Raw genomic sequence first — 22,270 nt, forward strand, 5'->3', positions numbered from 1 at the left:
GGAATGATGCCCTTATGGTTTACGGTCATGTTCCATTACCATTAGTGTCCAACTATGTGCATCTGGTATCCTGGTTTTTGATTTAGACTTCATCTTCACACTAATCTAGCATGTGTGCGCAGAGGCCTATGCCCTTGTTTCTTTACATGCATCTGGTCCTGGACATGTCATGTGACCTTGATGGGCACACCAAGCGTGCCCTTGTTGCACAAACTGAGGAATACTCTCTATGTTGTGGTTTTAGTACAGAGCTTGGAGCAGCATATCATGTGTTTGTGAATGTGGCCTGTATGGTCTATGCATTATATGTATGAAAGGACCAGCATGATAGGGGCATTCAGGACCCATTTTTGAATGCCGATGTGTACATGATGGAAAACAGGTTGTTTTCCCAGACAGTGGAAATGTGTAGCTGGTATTTCCAAAGATGGAGGGAGGAGACCTAAACAATGAAGTGGGGAGAGACAAGACTCCTTTAAATATCTGATTAGGCCTTTTGCTGGAAGCAGCTGCTGAAGAGACTTCCTGGAGCACTACCATTTAGTAGATGATGAGGATGAAGGGACAGGGGGGCGTGGTCGGACGCCATGACGGTGGAAATCTCCTCGTGAGGCTCCCGTCTTAGATCCCCCTTCTCGGGGAATCCTGCAGATCTGTGGACCCACAACCCATCCGGCAGTGGGGCTGAAGGTGCAGGATGCCACCGGTCGGGCTGTTGGCGGCTGCCCAGACCGCAGCCTGAATTTAAAAGCCTAAAAGCAGAGCGGCACGGAGCCGCGAACAATCCAAGATGGTGGCCGCCATCACAAAAACAAAGCAGATGCCTCCTGAGAGCGAGCTGAGGCACCCTTTCTCTCCAGCGCAGAGGTGAGGAGGCCTGGGGGCATCCTGAGCGGAGCATCGGCTCCGATTGACTGCTTGGGGCCGTGGCGAGGAGTTGGGTCCCCGTGAGGAGCCATTTCGTGAAGGAGAAGACCCGGTGAGGAGGCTCTTGCGCTGTTCGGGCCCCTGGTGGCTCCGGGGCAGCCCCTCTTACTGTGGGGGCTCCGACCGGAGGAACACACTGGCAGCGTACGATGAGGGCCCCCCCCTTTTTCTCTTCCCCTTCTGGCGGCCGACTCCTCTGGCGATGGGGGGGACCGAGGTGGAATTGAGGGGGAGCTCTACTGGAACTTGGTGACGCTGAGTGCAGTGCGTGGACACCCCAAAACGGAGAGAAATCCAGGAGCCGGCTTGTGGGCCCTTCCCTCGGCATTAAAACTGAGGTGATCAGGCTGGAGAGGGGAGACTGATCCACCGGTGATTCTGCCAGCCCATTATACGGATGGGCCCAGAAGGAGAGATGCAAGGTCGCCCTCAGGGAGCACGCTAGATGGCGCAGAAGATGGGTAAAACAGGCCGCAAAAAAGAAACGGAACCCAGGAGTGGACCAATCTTGAGGGAGATGACCAACCAGGGAAGCACCCTGAATCCCTCCCCAGGAGAAAAGCAAGGAGACCCACTCTCCAGGACGTACTGCAGGCCATAACGGCTTCCCGGGTGGCACTTGAGGGAAAAATTGACGCATTGGCCACAGACCTCACTGTGCTTAGAGACGACCACCGCCGTCTGGCTGAAAAAGTAGCCACCGCAGACAAGCAGATGGAAGAACTTCGTCCTGAAGTTAAGGACACTGCAAGATGGCGCAACAAATGGAAAAACGGATCTGAGAGTTGGAACTGCGAGCAGAAGACGCGGAAAACAGATCACAGCGAAATAATATCCGTGTAATTGGCCTACCTGAACGCACTGAAAAATCCAACCAGGTGGAGTTTCTTGAACACTGGCTGAAGGAAGAAGTGGCCGAAGATGGTTAAACTCCCTTCTTTGCTATTGAAAGAGCGCAAAGGGTTCCGGCTCGCCCCCCTCCTCCTGGGCCCCCCGAGGCCGATAATAGCTAGACTACTCCACTATAGGGACAGAGACTATCTGCTTAGCCAAAGCAGGAAAAAAGGAGACAGCACAATGGACAATCATGTGATTCGTATCTTCCCAGACTTCTCCAGAGAAGTGCAGAGACAAAGGGCCTCCTTCAGGGACGCTAAACAGAAACTCCGCAAACTGGGAATCCAATATGGGATGATGTTCCCCCAAAATTGAGAGTAGTGACTAAAAACGGCATATAATTCTTCAGTACAGCAGAAGAAGTTTGGCAATGGATCGATATGCAAACACTAGAGGAGGGTGCCCACATGACAGGGAGCTCACGCACAGAGAGACAGAGGAAAAGCAGACACAGTAAAGCCAGCAGAGTGGGTAGCCCTTCTCCTATTGAAATGTTGAAGGAGAGACAAAAAGCGATGGAAGCAGCTGCTTCTTTAAGCAGTTCTGACCCTGGATCCTACAAGCAGATACAAGAAGAGTTAGAACAATCAGAATCGGAACAGGTATCAGAACTCTCGCACACATCAGAAAAGACAGGCCCCGACGTGACTCCGGGCACTTCAGACTGTATCATCTGAGAAACTCTTTGCCAGACTCCCACAAGGAAAAAATGAGATTGAAGATGGAAAACCAGTGTGACTCTCACGATCATGGTGGATGCATCAAAAACTCTGACTGGCCCTGCGACAGAGAACTGCTGCACTTGCAAGAGGACAGGGACTACAAAATCCCCGTGTACTTCTCTCCCCGAGACTGGGGGATGGTGTTACGATATACTTCTTGCTCGATCTAGGAGCACCCCCTACTTTAATAGACTGGTTAAATCTTTTTTCTAGTTTGGATGAGAGACGTTCATACTTTTGTCCCGGGGATGGGGAATTGGGTTGTTACCTGTTGGGTTCCATTTATGGGGTTAGGTGAGCCACAAAGAGAACTCACAGGGAAATTGGAGCTGATATGTGAGACTGTTAAGATATGTGAAATAATTGATGGCACAGACAAAGTTGTACCCGACCGAGGGGGGGAAAAAACTCCGGAATGGCAGTATTAGACTCATATAAGTACCTCACGTGGAACATAAGGGGCATGCACACGATGGTCAAGAGATATAAGATCTTTTCTTACTTACAGCGGAGGGGAATTCAGATAGCAATGCTCCAAGAAACACACTTAACTCAAGCAGAAGGAAAAGCTCTCCAAAAGCGATGGAGAGGTCAGGCGTATTACACTTCATATTCAGTTTATGTGAGGGGCACACTAATATGGATTAGGGCTGGGGTCCCTTTCCAGATGCTGGATAATCTCATTGACCCAGAGGGCCGTTTTGTGGCAGTTCGGGGCAGATTGGAGGGCAGAGAGTTAGCATTGATTAACGTGTATGCACCCAACACGGACCAGGGCGAATATCTCACATGCATATCTGGTCTATTAGCCCCGTATTTGCAATCCCTGTGGTGTTGGAGGGCGACTTCAACTGTGTGGGGGACCCCTCTATGGACCGATCACCCCCCCCCTGAATGATTCCCCTTTAATGAGGGTAGATCGACAATTCTCAACCTGGCAAAAGAACTGGGGGCTGATTGATGCCTGGCGTAGATTACACCCAGATGAAAGAGACTACTCTTTCTTTTCCCACTTATATGAGTTACATGTTAGATTAGATGCGTTCCTCTGCACGCCGGATGTCTACCCGCATGTACACAATGCGGAATACTTGGCCCGCACACTTTCTGATCACAACCCCCTCTTGTTGTCATTAAGATAGGGCTCCCCCCCCTGCATCCCCACTTGGGAGCTCAATCCGGAAACCCTGGAGGATACGCTCTTCCAGAGAGCTACGGCAACATATCACTCAGTTTTTTGAGGATAACAAAGCATCCACTAATAACCCCCTGAATGAATGGGATGCCTTTAAGGTGGTGGTAAGGGGGAGGTGCATAGCGGGGGCAGTGGGAGTGCGCAAGACTCTTCTCAGGGACACAGAACGGGCAGAAGACAAGCTAGGAGAGGCTGAGAAAAGTAGACCCGGGAAGCCGCACCTACAAAACTCTATACTAGAGCTCAGAGTAGAAGTAGCAAATTGTATAGAGCGCCTCCGGTGCTTTGATTATGGAAACTACCTTACACAAGTGCACGGAGAGAGAGACAAAGCGGGTCGAATGCTAGCATGGGTTGTATCACAGTCTCATAGGTCCCCAGCTATATTGGACTTAGTCACAGAGCAAGGGGGTCATATATACGGACAGGAGCAAATCAACTCACACTTCTCGACCTACTATGAACATCTGTATAAAAGTAGACTCAACTACGTCAAGGAAGCCACTGAGGGTTACTTATCTGAGCTGCAACTCGGTTCGCTCTCACCTGAGGTTGCGGAACTGCTGGGCAGGGCCATTACGCAGCCAGAAATCAAGGAAGCCATAAGAGGCCTGGCTAGAGGGAAAGCCCCAGGGACAGATGGACTACCTATTGAATTTTATGCCACTTACATAGATATACTCACACCAAGACTGGAAAACGTATACAGGTTTACCAAGGAGCAGGGCGAGTTGCCTGCAACAGCCCGAGAGGCAGTCATAATTCCCCTCCTGAAAACAGGTAAAAACCCAACAGAAACGGGGGCCTATAGACCATTATCTATGTTGAACCCTGACTACAAAATCCTCAATAAGATTTTAGCAACTAGACTACTCCCATTTATGACTACACTAATACACCCAGATCAGGCAGGTTTCATCCCCGGGCGGCACACAGCGGGCAGTATTCGTAGACTATTAGCAGTCATGAGAGACAGACCTCCGCAACCTCTCCCTCAGGAGTCCTGGCAGTAGATGTAGAAAAAGCCTTTGACAGCTTGGAATGGGAGTTTCTTTATACTGTGATGTCCTGGCTTAAACTAGGGCCCGAGTATATCTCCTGGGTAAAACTTTTGTATACCAAACCCACAGCAAGAGTGCGCACGGACGGACAATATCCAGAAGTTATACAGTAGAGCGGGGTACTAGGCAGAGATGTCCTCTGTCGCCGCTGTTATTTGCCCTGGCAATGGAACTGCTAGCAGCTGCGGCAAGAGCGGGAGAGGGTGGTCCGGGAATCTTAGCAGGAGGCGAGAGACATCGGATAGCCCTTTGCACAGATGATCTCTTGATATTTGATATCAGATGCTGTCTCGGTTTGGTGGACACTCTGGCCTGAAAGTAAACTGGGATAAAACCGGTTTGTTCCCTCTAAGAGTTTCCATGACACCCCCGCCGAGCCTGGGTCTAGTCAGATGGGTCCCGAGCTGTCTCCCATATCTGGGAGTCAAAATTTATCCTGATCCACAAGACATCCTAGAGGGCAATATAAGTAGCTCCATATGCTCCATAAGGTCCTGTATGTCCTTTTGGCAAACCTTGCCACTATCTGTAGCAGGGAGAATGGCGATCCTTAAAATGATCGTGCTCCCACGTCTATTATATCACTTCACAGTGCTCCTAATTTGGATACCCAAGAAGTAGAAACAATGGTAGTGACATTCATATGGGGTGAGGGGCGGAGGAGAGTAGCCCTGGCCAAACTTCAAAGACAATCCACAGACGGAGGGCTAGCAGTCCCCGATTTCTAAACCTACTACCTGGCGACACATCTCCAGTGGTTAACACAATGGATAACGAGCAGAGTAGAATCAGGGATGAGGGTAAAGACATTTACCCCTCCAGGGCCCAGGCTGTTCAAAGTATTATTAAGAACTACCAGAGACGGGAAACATGACTCTTGTGAACTAAAAATCCTGACTCAGTGTTGGAAAGCATTCCTGCACAAAAACAAAATAGGGGCCCCCTACTCACTAGAACTCCCTCTCTTATCATTGTGGGCTTTACCATATTGTGGTAACTGGAATGAACTCAAGACCTGGGTGGAGGCCGGGATTCGAACGGTGGGAGCATTATTTAAGGATGAAACATTGATGCCCTTTGAGGCTCTTAGGGCGGAATTTGGGCTACCGGGGGGGCACTTCTTATTACACGGTTCACTAGTGGCCAGTATCCGTAGGCACTAGCGGGGAGGAGGGGGAGAACCTCCAACGCGGACGACATGCTCATATCTAGCATCCTCAAGTGGCAAGCATAAAGCTGTCTCAACCCTTTATGGTTTTATGCAATCGGACAAGACAGTCCCACTGACCTCTCTTAAACAAACCTGGGAGCAAGATCTTGACACTGATATCACCAAGGAAGAATGGGGGCTCATTCTGAGGGGTCTCCCTAAAATGACACGTAATGCTAGATTCAAGCTCATAAATTTCTATGTGCTCCACCAGATATACCTGACACCTGCACGAATCAACAAATACTTCGGGAAAGAGAGCGAGAGCTGCCCACGATGTGGCTCGATAGGGGTAGCATTCAAACACATGTTCTGGGACTGTCCCAAGCTGGGAGCATACTGGGCGGAGGTGAACCAAACCCTGGTGCGGGTCATAGAAAGAGAGATCCCTTGCACAATGGGTCATTGTTTAATGGGTTGGTTTCCACATTCAGCTAAACATAAAGTTTCTGATAGATTTCAGGATTTGGCCCTTTCCCTAGCAAGGCGAGAGATTGTGATGTCTTTGAAAAACCCACGGGGGCGGAAGCATCCCAGTGGAAAAGAGAATTGATTAGATGGGCAAATAGCGAGGGGAATGTTCTCCATCAAGAGGCCAAGAAAGGAATCAGACCCCCAGAAGTTGCAGAGGTTCTGGGATATGGTACTCGAAACTCTTAGGGCCGAAACTCAGACTGGGCCAGCCCCCTGACCAACTCACTGGCCAAGGGACAATAAAGTTCTGACCACTAGCGACCCTGCCTGGGATTCGGACAATTGGAACAACAAGGTAGACAAAGAAATGGTGCATCACCCTTAGCTTTAGGTATATGACCACACCTAATTATGGAACGTTCAGCTCCTCCAAAACAACTACAGAACGTCATTGTGCTCACCTGGGGGAGGGAATAGGGGAGGGATACAGGAGGGATGTTAAGGATTAGTAATGATTCTGTGATTCCTTGCGTAGGACCCTTAAGGTCAGATATTCCACGGACATAGGCCAATTGAATTGATACATGTATATTTGTAAGATGTTCTATATATCTGCCTACTGACTGATTGAAAATCACAATAAAATATGTTTTTAAAAAAATGAGGATGAAGGGACACATTCTGTCTCTCTTGTTCAAGGTGACATTGAACCCTTATGTGAGGACAGCCTTTTGTCTTTCCACTAATCATCTCATCCTATATAGGTTCTGAAAGTGCAGACAGTGGATCCACATCTCCTGCCTAGTTTGACTATATAAACATGGGACCAGCTGAGCACACTAAATCAATTATTAAAGTGCAGACAATGGATCACTGTTGGACTTTTTTGCTTATGCAGGGTCATCCCCAATCTTTTTGCCTCCTGCCTCCTATTTCTTCTGACCTGTTTCTGTTAGCTTTTGAACTCTGAGCACTTTACCACTGCTAACCAGTGCTAAAGTGCATATGCTCTCTGTGTAAATTGTATTGTTGATTGGTTTATCCATGATTGGCATATTTGATTTACTAGTAAGTCCCTAGTAAAGTGCACTAAGGGTGCCAGAACCTGTCAATCAAATGCTACTAGTGGGCCTGTAGCAGTGGTTGTGCCACCCGCATGAGTAGCTCTGTAATCATGTCTCAGACCTGCCACTGCAGTGTCTGTGTGTGCAGTTTTAACTGTAAATTCGACTTGGAAAGTGTACCCACTTGCCAGGCCCAAACCTTCCCTTTTCTTATATATAAGACACCCCTAAGGCAGGCCCTATGTAGCCCCAAGGGCAGGGTGCAGTGTATGGTTAAGGTAGGACATTTAGTAATGTGTTTTATATGTCCTGACAGTGAAATATTGCTAAATTCGTTTTTCACTGTAGCAAGGCCTTTCCCTCTCATAGGTTAACATGGGGGCTACATTTAAATCTGATCAAAGTGTAGATTCCCTTTGGGAGCGGATTGACATGTGGAGTTTGGGGTCTCTGAGCTCACAATTTAAAAATACATCTTTTAGTAAAGTTGATTTTAAGTTTTTGTGTTTGAAAATGGCACTTTTAGAAAGTGAGCATTTTCTTGCTTATACCATTTGTGTGACTCTGTCTATTTGTGGATTCCCTGTCTGGGTCAGTTTGACAGTTGGGCTCGTTGCACCTCACACTAGACAGTGACACAAAAGGAGCTGGGGTGTAGTCTGCATTTCCTGATGAGCCATCTGTGCTAGGAGGGAGGGGAGGAGTGGTCACTTACACCTGAAAGGGCTGTGCCTGTCCTCACACAATGCCGTCTCCGACCCCCTGGTGAGTATCTGGGGCCTGGCCTGGGCAAGGCTGGATTTCACATTCAGAAGAGACTTTACTTTGAAATAGGCCTATTTCAAAGGAGAAATTGGGTATAAGAAGGGCACCCAAAACCACAGACTTTAGATCTCTTCTGGACATCCAGAGTAACCTCTGCCTGGAGAAGAGCTGAGGAGAAGTGCTGCCCTGCCTGTGACTGTGCTTTGTGGAGCTATTCTGCAGTTGCTGCTTCTGCCAGAATAAGAGGACAAAGACTGGACTTTGTGTGCCTTCAATCTTGTGAAGACATCTCCAAAGGCTTGATTTAGAGCTTGCCTCCTGTTGTTTGAAGTCTCAGGGACAGCAAAGACTTCTCTCTGCCAGCACATGGAGTCTCTGGAGAGACTCCTGCTGTGACAAGTGGTGCCGTATCTAGTCCCTGGGCCCTTGAAAGGAAAGCTGGTGGAAATCCAAGGAAATCGACTTCGGATGACTTCGGACCGACGTCGCTGCTGAATCCGGTGACGCCGCCTGCAACCGACTCCGTGATCTTCGCTGGAACGTGACGACCTTCACAGGCCCGATGCCGTTGCAGCCCGCTGAAGTCCGCGACTCCATGGAAGTCACCACACCACGTCGTGACCAACGCTGCTCGAAGTGCGCGGATTCAATGTTTCGCACAGACGCCGCGATCCCCGACTTCGCACAACAACTTGTTTTCACTCTTGACCAAAGGTACTGTCCTTGGGGGCGTACTCAACTTCGTGTCTGGCGCTGCTGGTGTCGGCTTGTTGGGGATGTCTCCGTCACGACACCGTGTTAACACCTCATCGAAGCATTTTGTGTTTCTAATCGCTATTTTTGAGTTAAATCTTTAAAAATTCATAACTTGTCTTGTGTATGTAGGATTTTTGTCATTTTGGTCTTGTTTTGTTGAGATAGATATTTCCTATTTTTCTAAACTGATGTGTCATTTCGTAGTGTTTTCATGAAATTACTGTGTGTGTTGGTTCAAATACTTTACACCTAGCACTCTGAAGTTAAGCCTACTGCTCTGCCAAGCTACCAAGGGGGTAAGCAGGGGTTAGCTGAGGGTGATTCTCTTTTACCCTGACTAGAGTGAGGGTCCTTGCTTGAACAGGGGGTAACCTGACTGTCAACCAAAGACCCAATTTCTAACAATCCCTATCTCCTGTCTATTTTGAATGTATAAAGATTTAGCCCTCTGACTGTTTGTTCCAGTTCTAATTTCTCTTTGACCAAGGAAAGGAATACTTTGCAGACTGCTCAGAGTTATGTTGTGCAGTCAGAGCTGGTGCCTGCCTGACAGGCAGCTTTCAATAGGTTAGAGGATCTCACCCAATGTCTACCATGTGCTGCAAGAGCTGCTTGCCTAGTCTAAGTGTCTAGAAAATAGGCTACCTGTTGAGAGGAGGAAAGAGGCTGCCAACACTGCAGGAGAAGTGACTGCCTAGAAGGAATGAGGTGCAACATGATTCCAGTGCTGGGAGTCTGTAAGAGTAAAGTCTACAGAAAGCAATTTTTACACCCCAGTGTTAGCAAGCTGATGACTCTCATGCTATTCCTGGTGGGAATTGTGAAGGTGTGGCTCAGCCTACCTTCTATGCTGAAATCATCTGTGGCAGCAGGATCTGAGCTGCTGTGCAAAGTGAATTATTGTAATGTGGCCTGAGCTGCTGTGCCAAGAAATCAAGTTTGGCAGGGAATGAGTCACTATGCCAAGAAACAGGAGCTGTTATTCCAAGAAGTACAGGATTGTGGTATGATCAAAGTTGTGAACACTTCATCCACCTGCTGAGGACCACCCATCGCCTTACCTGCTACCAAGAACTCAACAACCTTTGATTGCGAGCTTCTGGATCTGCACAGCTGGGCTGGGTTGCACCTTGCACTTTCAGGACTCGGGAAACCCAGTGCCCTTCTGAGACATCTTCGACCAACTGACCTGTTGCAGGTATGACTACAAGGGAGACCTGACCAAGAAAACTGGCTTTTGCTCAGCCCCAGAAGTGTGTGTGTGTGTGGGGGGGAGGGATAAGCCAGCAGAAAGCAGTGTAGTTGCATAGACTAGGCGTGACAAGCAGCCTTGCATCTGTTTCTGGGTAATGAGCTGTACAAAGACTAAGAAACTGTGTGCTGCTAAAAGTTGAGGGGGTATAACTGCACCTGGGCTACTCCTTCCTACATTGTGCCCAAGGGGTTGGGGGATTAACCTGAGTTACAGGGAGAGACCCAGAGTCATAGCAGGGAGAGGCACCAACAGACTCTAGCACAGGCCTCTTACATGACTCCTAAATATATCTGTGTGAGATATTTAGTCCTAGATATTGGATAAAACAAATATTATTTTAATATTTGAAAGTCAAGTACTGGGGTGGACAATCCTTTATTGTAAGAAAGTGTGTATATCAAGTACTGAGCTTGCACGCCCCTGACTACCTCACTGGGAAGGGTGAGACAGCACCCCATCACTACCACTGGGAGTCAATTGCTGAAGGAGTTGGACTTGGCCCACTTTGCAGAGCCTTTTTAGAATGGACCATGGGATATCAGAGGCAAATGACCTCAACCCCCACAGACGAACGCCAATAGCCCCGGCTTGCCCTGTTGTCATCCGAACTGGGTTTGACAACAAGTAACCAACTTCCAGAAGGAACAGTGTTGACTAATTTGATAAAAAAATCAGGTGCATGAGACTGGTGAAACGTTGTACGTACAGTGAAGGTGAAATGTCAAGATTTGAGACTAAATCCTTCATTTGAAGTTTGGCAGGCCAGTAGCGTTAGGAGTTCCCACCCAGGTGACAGATTTTATTCACTAAAGTGTTTTAAGTCTCCTTGGCGAGGACTGCGTTGATGAAATTAATGATGGGCTCCCTGTCATACTGAGATGGCACGGCTGACATGTCAATATTTTTTTTGTTTCCAAAGACACATCACCCACATTCACATTCTGTCAAAGAGAATCTTTTTCTGCACCTACTTGAATGTTAGGTGCTGCAATAGTTTTAAGAGTTACCCTCAATATGATGTCACCTCATTCACAATATATAACGTATTCATTCATAATTATAACATATCAAATTAGAAATAAAGTATGCCATACTTTGGATTAAGAGATAGTTTTCTCACTTAAATGTTATTTTCCCAATTTTAAATTCTATGGTGCACTTTGAGCAGAACTATTTAGAGTTTTTTGGAACATTGCTGGTAAAAAATCCATCCACCAGTGTGCAGAATACACATCTTTCACAACAATATTAGTGAAAATTCTACTGCATTTTGAGTTTTACCCCATGCTTTTTGGGGTTTCTGTACCAAAGTGAATGTCTTTGCAATGGAAGATGCTATGCTTTTGAAGAAAACCCAGTGTCGATTCTGTCCATGCAGTGGGCATCTGAAATGTGCCTCATAAGTTGGAGTACAAGCCCTCCTTCCCCTCAACTACGGAGACTTAGAATGTACCCCTTGAGTGGATCCTTAGTTGCCATGGCCCACTAGATCGGGGTCACATGTTTAAATGACGTAGGCCTGAGAGACATGATTTGCTTCTCTCCCTATCTAAGGCTACACTTAACTACATTAACAACTTTTTAAATGGATGTGCGTTAGGCAGAATGCATGCCAAGCAGTATTACTAACAAAAACTCATCCTGGTATGTTCACAAGTAATTACAGAAGAACAAAAATGCTTCTATTATTATGCATTGCCATGTGTGTAGTACTTAATTTAAGGTGGTGCCTGCAGGTGGGGTCCAGCGGCACTCATTCCTGGGGACCATCACTTATTTTCCCTCACCGAACTTTGACATAGAAAAACTGAGGGAATGAAAATACAAAAAGAGGAAAATAAGAGGGAGAGAAAGACGTCAAAACAGTGACAAAGAGACAATGAAGGGATAGAAAAGAAGAACTTGCGGTTGTGACATGGAGGGTGTTTGGTGGTGGAAGAAAGAGCCATAAGGTGGAATGAAGTCTACAGAGCCACGGTATGCGGCCGTCCCAACATTCGTGAGCACAGACGGTTTCCGAGCAAAACGTGGGCCACCAGCTCCGGTTCGTTTACAAATAAAGTACTGCTTGTTTGTTATATTCAGTCTCTGTGACTCAGCATCTCAGTGTTTTTTTTAGAACTTAGCATCTCAGTATATTTTTTAGAAGCCCTGTCCGCCTACCTTGGGTTGGTAGGTTTGAGTTTATTTAAAGTCTGAATAAAGTCATTTGAAATCTGATAAGATAATAAAGTGTGGTTGTGACCACCCTTTTCCACACAGTCCCTCCATTGAAAATAATAATGTATCTGCCTTTGACATGCTTGTATGCTGTTCCGTAAGGAATATGAGAATCCTGATATTCCTGTATTTTTAATGTGTAATTTCCATGATCACTATTTTTCAGGAGCAAGTAATGCAGCGTATAGGAGTTTCCGACTGTCCTACCTTGAACTGTCCCGAGTCAGAACAGGTTGTTCTGTTTCACAGCTGCTGCAAAGTCTGTAGAGGTAAGAGGAACCCAAAGACACAGGTCATCATGGAATTGTGTGGAGCGTCCTGTTGTGGTGCATACGAAGAAAGGTCAGATCGACATCATTGCTCTGCTTGTTAACGACTAAATAATACATCACTTTCAAAGAGGGCAGACAATTTAACAGGGACACAGGTCGAAATGTATTGTTTAACTATTGTTACCTGTAAGTGCTAAAGGCAACCGGGCATAGAAATAATGATGCAGACTTTCACTTTCAGGCCCACCTTAGCTAAAACTTTGCTTAGCTACTCATGTGCGACACATGGCAAAGCAAAAGATCAAGGGCCATAAATACTAGAGCATTTTCCCACAGACACAGAATGGGTAAAACCCTTTGGTAGATCCAGTGCTTAATTTGTGCTTGTTGTTTCCGGTGCTGAGCACCGGCACTTATTTGTGAGGGCCGGGGCTTATTCTTATGCCTCAAGCATTTGCTGCGAGCAAAAGACACATATGGGAAAGACGGAAGAAGGAAAAACGAAAAAGCGTCATAAATGGAGAAAGTAGAAAGTTGCAGGATGAGCTGAAGGGGCAGGGGTGGCCGTAAATGGATTGAAGAGGCCCGAGATGGCTTCAGGATTACACTGCCTCAGTATTTAGTGCTGGCAGATTTAATGACAGCAGGCTCGTTTTTAAGAGAAGGGCTTTGAGCACCGGCACCTCTTTATTTACAAATTAAGCACTGGGTAGATCTGGCCCCTTTTCACTTACCACAATAAAGCTCTAAGCTGCATCATGCGAGTGTCCGCGCAAACTTTGCTAAACCACAGTGCACAGTTGGCTCCCACAGTTGGTCAGAATGACATTTAGTTCAACTACGAAGTTAACTTCACTTATCATCTTTAAATTTATACATATATGTTTTGTATGCTATCGCCAGCATTCATAGTACTCTGAGAAAATATAGAGTCTGGACGTCCATCAACTGTCCTGCGCTTGGTTTGATCAGAAATTAGTGCAACATGGCTGCAAACGCTCTATTTATTCTTTTCTTCCCCTCCACTGAAAACATATTTTTCACCATGGAAAAAAGAATTCTATTGATCCCCACGAAATACGAGTGTTCCCTCCTCTCTTTTCTACCATAGAGAGGCCGTTACTCCTGCTTTTTTACAGAAGCACATTTTCAAGAATGTCCGGAGTGGAAAAGGACCTGTTCGGGCATATGTGAACAATGATAATTATTCTATGTGTGGGGTGGTCTCTAACTTCTTCAGGAAGGCCTTTTAAGAAGCTTCAACATACCAGCCCTGTTACTTCATTTAACAGCATGATAAAACCACTACTCCGGTGGTGGACTTTCCAAGTCCGTTAAAGCAGTTTACAAGTGTTACAATTCTAGTGCAGCGGTTTACTGACTTGGGATGGGTGATTTGCTTTCACAAATTGTTTTTTCCAGTGGATATTAAATGTATAAAAATGTACATGAAGTGGACATTTTGTATCCCAAACATCAACAAGTAAAATTGACATTGTAGTGCTACTTGGGAATACTATTCCTCGACTCTGCCCTAGAATGTCTTTGAGACTGATAAGTGTTTTAACCAGGCTCATTTCAGTCAGCTAGTTCACAAAAAAGTCAGGCATTATACTATGGAGCTTAACTAGATTGTTATGTACAAAATAGTCACGAAAATGCAATGCCTGAAATGCTGAATAAAGTATAGCAATGGCACACGTCACCGATGAAGAAGGAGGCGCTCCTTCCCAGTACCTGGAGTCCAAGACAAAGATCAATTGCCTTCATCATCAGTACGGATCAAAGGAAGGAAGCTCCTTAAAACAGCGAGTATTTCTGGCTATATATTTTGAGCTAGCTGGGGAACTTTAGTGATAACGAATATTGTGTTAAGGCTCTACCATCCTGTGCTGGAAATCCCTGAGATGAGCAGAGGATCAAAAGATTTGGAAATGTTTGAAAAGTCTGCGGGATTGTGATGTGGAGAGCAACACCCTAAAACACTACGCTATTAGAAGAAGCTTCTTATATATTGCAACATGGAACAAGGAACACTTCCCTGGAGTAAACATATCATTACGCAGAATGTGCAGATCTCCAAAACTGACCTTGAAAGAGAAAATTCTATTTGGTGGCAATCCGCCAACACAAAACGTAAATGTTCAGAAACTCAATTATCTGGAGCCAGAACCAGAATGATACATAATGTTATTGAAGATATGCTTACCTGAACTCACAGTGTATTAATCCTCCCCTGTAAATGGCCCATGGCCTCTGAAATAAACAGTGATCTGTTTACTAACAAAGTATAGGAGGATGAAACATGAAGTTGTTGGCCACATGGTCAAAATAACTTGCATGGTCTCAAGTTGTAGATTCCTTCTTTTTCTTCCCACCACTTAAGAGCAAAATAATTCCATCCTGGTACAAGTCACTTTGTTTGCCGAATGCACCCAGCTACTAATGTATTACTGTGCACATACTGAACGTAAATTCATTGGCCCACAGAAAACTAGATTGCTTTCTCTCTCACTCCACCTCAGCTTCCTCATCCACTACATGTTCCTGTGTGTCTTGCCCAAACACATGGCACAAATTGTTTTACAATTAAACGTATAAGCGAACTTCATTTTAATCCGGAACAATTCAGCCGTCTTTTGTATCTCCCTTTTCTTTAATGCACAAACGCTTCAATGTGGTTGTAATGCTTATAAATGATTATGAAATTGGTTGGGTGATTGATTTGGTGGTTGGCCTACATATTTAATGAGTGATTGGTTTATTGATTGCCGTTTTATTGAGTCGGTGGTATTGAAGGTGGAACGTTTTTAAATAGAAACTGTGTCTTGTCACCTTTACAATAACAGTAAAGTCTTCCTATCCTCACCCACCAACACCAGTAAGAGTAGAACGTTTAGTATGAGGTAAATATGCAATAACACGGCTGTCGTAAAAGCCAACCCTAATTTGCATTTCATGAGATGCTGAGCAACTACACTGTTAATAATTCACAAATACATTTCTTAAAATAATTCCAGCATTTCAGAACTTTATTTTTCAAACCATTACAGGCGTAGAACACCTCCTCCTGTGATAGAGACTGGGATTACAACTGTATTTACAGAGCTCTTGTCATAAATCCCTTAAACACAAATATATTTGGTTTTCATTTCGCTTGTTGTATTTTTTAGACTTCAGAGTAGAGTTTTAAATGTTGCAAACCGCAGGTGGAGTCTGTTGTGGGGGAAATATTAAGAGACTTTATCTTGCATGTGTTGGACTTTTTTACTTATGCAGGGTCATCCCAAACCTTTTTGCCTCCTGCCTCCTATTTTATCTGACCTGTTGCTGTTGGCTTTTGAACTCTGAGCACTTTACCACTGCTAACCAGTGCTAAAGTGCATATGCTCTCTGTGTAAATTGTATGGCTAATTGGTTTATCCATGATTGGCATATTTGATTTACTAAGTAAGGGCCAGATGTAGCAAAGTAACATTTTGCGAGTTGCAAATTGCGAGTCATACCGACTCGCAATTTGCCACTCGCAAAATTTTATGCAGAAAGGTGTCTCAGACACCTTCTGCGACTCGCTATGGGGTCGCAAAGACCCACCTCATGAATATTAATGCGGTGGGTCGCATTTTGCGACCCCATAGCGAGTCCATGCATTCACAGGGATGGTGGCCTGCTGGAGGCAGCAGACCTCCATGTCTGTGACTGCTTTTTTTAATAAAGCAGTTTTTTTTTTTTTGAATTGCAGCCCGTTTTCCTCAAAGGAAAACGAGTTGTTCAAAAAAAGAATGAAACCATTTGCTTTCATTTTTTCAGAGCAGGCAGTGGTCCAATAGGACCAATGCCTGCTCTGAAAAAATATTTTCAGCGACATTCACAAAGGGGAAGGGGTCCCCATGGGGACCCCTTCCCGTTTGCGAATGCGTTACCACCCACTTCAAGTGGGTGGTAACTGTGAGTTGGTTGCAACCGCTTTCGCTGTCACAAAGCAACTCAGCATGGCGATGCGGTCGCAAATAGGAAGGGAACACCCCTTCCTATTTGCAAGTCGGATTCACATTTTGCGAGTCGGTACCGACTCGCAAAATGTGAATCTGCATCGCGCTGGCCGTTTTGCATGTCGCAAACTGAGTTTTTCGCAGTTTGCGACATGCAAACCGGTTGCTACATCTGGCACTAAGTCCCTAGTACAGTGCACTAGAGGTGCCCAGGGCTAGTAAATCAAATGCTACTAGTGGGCCTGCTGCACTGGTTGTGCCACACACATAAGTAGCTCTGTAATCATGTGTCAGACCTGCCATTGCAGTGTCTGTGTGTGCAGTTTTAACTGTAAAATCGACTTGGCAAGTGTACCCACTTGCCAGGCCTAAACCTTCCCTTTTCCTACATATCAGACACCCCTAAGGTAGGCCCTAGTTAGCCCCAAGGGCAGGGTGCAATGTATGGTTAAGGTAGGACATATAGGGGGTCATTACGACCCTGGCGGCCGGCGGTAAGGTGGCGGTAACACCGCCAACAGGCTGGCAGTGTTCCGCCAGCAATTATGACTGTGGCGAAATTGCCACGGCCATACCGCCGGCCCCTCCAATATCCCGCCAGGATTCCGCCTGGAGGTCATAATCACCAGGGCAGCGGTGCAAGCACCGCTGCCCTGGGGATTATGAGTCCCCGACCGCCAGCCTGCCATTGAAAGGCTGGCGGTAAGGGGACTTGGGGTGGCCCTGGGGGCCCCTGCACTGCCCATGCACTTGGCATGGGCAGTGCAGGGTCCCCCAGGCATAGCCCCGTCGCGCATTTCACTGCCCTAATTTCGGGCAGTGAAATGCGCGACGGGTGCTACTGCACCCGCTGCACATCAGCATTGCCGCCGGCTCTATTATGAGCCGGCTGCAATGTTGATGTGACATTTCCACTGGGCCAGCGGACGGTAACACTGTTACCGTCTGCTGGCCCAGCGGAAATGTCATAATAGGGAGACAGGAATACCGCCGGCAATGGCGGTATTCTGTCTCCCGCGGCCTCAGCGGTCTTTTTCCAAGATCGCCGAGGTCGTAATGACCCCCATAGTAATGTGTTTTATATGTCCTGACAGCGAAATATTGTTAAATTCGTTTTGCACTGTTGTAAGGCCTGTCCCTCTCATAGGTTAACATGGGGGCTACCTTTAATGATTATTAAAGTGTAGATTCCCTTTGGGAGCGTATGGACATGTGGAGTTTGGGGTCTCTAAGCTCACAATTTAAAAATACATCTTTTAGTAAAGTTGATTTTAAGATTGTGCTTTTGAAAATGCCACTTTTAGAAAGTGAGCATTTTCTTGCTTATTCCATTTCTGTGACTCCGCCTGTTTGTGTATTCCCTGTCTGGGTCAGTTTGACAGTTGGGCTGGTTGCACCTCACACTAGACAGTGACACAAAGGGGGCTGGGGTGTAGCCTGCATATCCTGATGAGCCATCTGTCCTAGGAGGGAGGGGAGGAGTGGTCATTCACACCTGAAAGGGCTGTGCCTGCCCTCACACAATGCAGTTTCCAACCCCCTGGTGAGTGTCTGGGGCCTGGCCTGGAAAAAGGCAGGATTTCACATTCAAAAGAGACTTTACTTTGAAGTAGGCCTACTTCAAAGGAGAAATTGGGTATAAGAAGGGCACCCAAAACCACAGTCTTTAGAAACCCTTCTGGAAACAAGAGGAACCTCTGCTTGGAGAAGAGCTGAAGAGCTGAGGAAGAAGAGCTGCCCTGCCTGTGACTGTGCTTTGTGGAGCTATCCTGCAGTTGTTGCTTCTGCCAGAGTAAGAGTCAAAGACTGGACTTTGTGCGCCTTCCATCTTGAGAAGAAATCTCCAAGGGCTTGGTTTGGAGCTTTTCTCCTGTTGTTTGAAGTCTCAGGGACAGCAAAGACTTCTCTCTGTCAGCACCTGGAGTCTCTGGAGAGACTCCTACTCTGCCCTGTGGAGCCCATCCAGTCCCTGGGACCCTGAAAAGAGAAGCTGGCAGCCTAAAGAAAAGGAAATCCACGCACAGAGCACCGTGCGGGGAAAAGATCAACGTGAGTCCGATCTGCAGCTGGAGAAACAATGCGCCGCTGGCTCAGCTGCTGAAAATTGACACTCGGCAGAAACGCGACCGAAGAATCGACGCAGGGAGCAGGAGAAACGAGGCGCAGCATCACTGACGGAGGTTGGGAGATCGCCTCGGATCATCATGCCGCTGGATTTCCGACTCAAGTACCGCTGGGCTGGTAAAAACAACGCAATGCCTGCCCGGACCCGAGAGTGCTGACCGGATCGACGCATCGCTCTGCTGCAGAGAGAAGAAACAACGCGCCTGACCCGATGAAAGGAGAAATGACGCAAGGTCCCGCTCGTGAGTGGAATAGACACATCGCAAGCCCTTTCTGATGCGCACTCGCCCGTGCGGGGTTATTTTTGATGCACCCAGGGTACATTTTCACGCTAACAGTGTTAGTGTGTGTTTGAAACTACTTAAAGACTCTTTTGGCATTTGTATTGATAACTTGACTTGTGTATTGTGGATTTTTGTCGTTTTGGTCTTGTTTTGCTTAGATAAATATTTCCTATTTTTCTAACCCTGTGTTGTGTCATTTTGTAGTGTTTTCATTAAGGTACTGTGTGTGTTGGTACAAATACTTTACACCTAGCACTCTGAAGTTAAGCCTACTGCTCTGCCAAGCTACCAAGGGAGTAAGCAGGGGTTAGATGAGGGTGATCTTTTTTACCCTGACTAGAGTGAGGGTCCTTGCTTGAACAGAGGGTAACCTGACTGTCAACCAAAGACCCCATTTCTAACAGCATGTTATGCATTTGCCAAGAAATTATGAATACGAGGTGTAGAAGATTAAAATTACACATCTTACACCACAGTTTTTATAACTACATATTATATTTTTGAATCAGTCAGTTGTATTCTGTTTTGAAGGCTGGGATCTACAATTGGCTTGTGGTCTAAATAGATCTGAAGATGTTTTATAGCAGAAATTAAGCCATTATCAACTGGTCCACAGAAGAAGCTGCAAACCACATAATGTGTGTTAAGGATAGTGTCTCATCTTATGGATGGAATTGTCCTTCATCCATTTGTTGTCACAATTAGAGTTTGTTTGGAATGGTCTCCGAGAGACTTGACTTACATCATTTCCCCTTTTGTGTATAATTCGGTCTTCCAACAAGAACAGTTTATTCACTGTTATGATTATCTTGTAATCACTTTAATTAATTATGCAATAAACACTTCACTGCTGTTGCATATCCCACTGCATCCTAGAATACCACTCTTAATACCTTGTTGTTGAGCCTGTATTCTGAGCTTTTTGTTTCATGGTTAGAAATCACATTATAGATATGCTAAAAAAGATCATGGTTCTAACCCAATTGGTTTAAAATAGTTTCATAGCACATACCCACTAACTCCATTTCAACTGGGGATTTAAGTGTGTAAGAATTGGAATACAATGCTTATCATTCAGAACAATTCACCAGAATGCTAACATTTGCTGAAAACCTACACGAATTGACTTGTTAATGTTCTGGTCCAGCACAGTACTTATACAGAGAATCAAATCACACTGAGGAACTATGAAGAGCTGATTGAATTATATTTTAAACTCAGGAGAAATTTAGGAGCTGTCAAGAGTTAGATTGGTAATATTTTCTTGAAAGTAATCCCCTCTTGCTGTGAAGGTGGAAAGTGCCACATTTTAACCAGGTCAGGGACAAATCATTTTTTTGCTGTTAGTCAATCTGTAGTGTCCTGCACTGTGGTATGACGGACAAAATAAATGTTGCAACTTTGGATATGTGGCTCAGTTTTATTTTGGAACAGTTAAGATTTCTTAGTTGCTGTTTTCCAGACATCTTCTCAAATTAGTGTAAAAAACTGGGTTATTGGTTGAAGGGGGGGGAACCCTACTCAAGCAGGAACCACAATCGTTGTCAGTGTGTAGCACAAGAAAACCCCAAATTAACATATGATCAACCCTCTGGCAGCTTGGCACAGAGCAGTCAGGCCTAGCTTAGATGCAATGTGTAAAATATCTATGCATAAAGAACAGATGATGGATGGAATGCTGAACAATGCAAACCTTTACCCCCGTCACAAAGATCTGGGTTTAATCCATTGTTGTTTAGTCCACCACGCCACGCCAGTTTGGACCCAGCCATAGGCAAAACAGTCTTGACCCTGTTCCACGTGGGAACAGTCCAGCTCAAACCTCCAAGCCAGGTCCTCCCTGGACAGGAAACATGCATCCTGGGACATGTTTCAGGATATCACCCTTCATCAGTCAGGCTGCATTGAATCCAGTGGCACAGCGAGCACGGGACTGATGTCTGGGCATATCCTTCCCACTTAGGGCAACAAAAGCAAAAAGAACAGATGAGGGACGGAATGCAGAACAATGCAAACATTCACCCCCCCAGTCACAAAGATCTGAGTTTAATCCATCATTTGTTGCTCACCATGCCACCCCAGTTTGGACACAGCCATATACAAATCAGTCTTGACCCTGTTCCCCATGGGAACAGTCCAGCGGGAACTGCCAAGCCAGGTGCTCCCTGGACCGGAAACAAGCCTTAGGGTGCAAGTTTTAGTTGCTTGAAAGTACTCTAACTATAACTGCTGGATTTCTATCGTTTTGTACGAGTAAGTTCAGAACCTTATTATAACGTCCCTGTAACCTTTCTTTTTTCAGTGAATATATATATATATACACTTATATATATGTGTGATGATATATTATGATCACACATAGGCCGTTCAACTGTGTGCAAATCATAGAGTATGTGTAGAATGTTTGTAGAATAGTGTATTTCACATGTCATGTTTGGTTAAAGAACTGTGTTTCTCCTGCCAAAAATGACCATTAAGAAACTACTGGTAGATGCAAAATGAGCCACAAATGCCTATCCAGAGGTAAACGTATGTTGTATATATGCTTTATGATATACAAAATTGGTGAGAATTTAGGGTGCAGAAATCACTTTGTTGTGACAGGGAGAACGAAGTTTTACCAACTTCTAACCCAAATGTATCACAAGTGACACTTTCAGAAAGCTTTCACATTCCACAGAAGAGGTGAAGTTCCTATTTTCATTGAGGTATGTCTTACCTCAAGTTATGCTTTGATTTCAAACATGTGGCAGGACCTACATGTGTTACTAATAGATGTTTCAGGGACGCTCTTGGTCACTAACCATTTAACTCTTTCGTACTTACCTTTTAACCTTCCTGAGAACTTTTTTTCTGTGGAAGCTGTGTTTACAAGGTGGTATCTGTTGTGACTTGCGATTTACTATTGGGAATTTATGGCATGGGGTAGTAATGTCTCCAATTTGATATTCAAGTTACTCTTTTTCAGCACTTACCTCACAAGTGGCAGGGAGTTAGAACAGTTAGGGGGTTATTCTAACTTTGGAGGAGGTGTTAATCCGTCCCAAAAGTGACGGAAAAGTGACGGATTTACCACCAGCTGTATTACGAGTCCATTATATCCTATGGAACT

At 45.6% G+C, this 22,270-nt stretch overlaps 1 protein-coding gene across 2 annotated transcripts in view; it reads left to right on the forward strand.

Moving 5' to 3' along the window:
- Positions 1-22,270, forward strand: part of NELL2 (neural EGFL like 2) — a 1,100,394-nt gene that overhangs the window by 551,470 nt on the left and 526,654 nt on the right. For both annotated transcript variants that reach the window (XM_069228823.1, XM_069228824.1), the window contains exon 11: positions 12,653-12,755. In XM_069228823.1, the coding sequence (XP_069084924.1) occupies positions 12,653-12,755 (103 nt within the window). The remainder of the gene's footprint in view (positions 1-12,652; positions 12,756-22,270) is intronic.

The sequence above is a fragment of the Pleurodeles waltl genome, chromosome 4_1 (assembly GCF_031143425.1).
Source record: "Pleurodeles waltl isolate 20211129_DDA chromosome 4_1, aPleWal1.hap1.20221129, whole genome shotgun sequence".
Taxonomy (NCBI): domain Eukaryota; kingdom Metazoa; phylum Chordata; class Amphibia; order Caudata; family Salamandridae; genus Pleurodeles; species Pleurodeles waltl.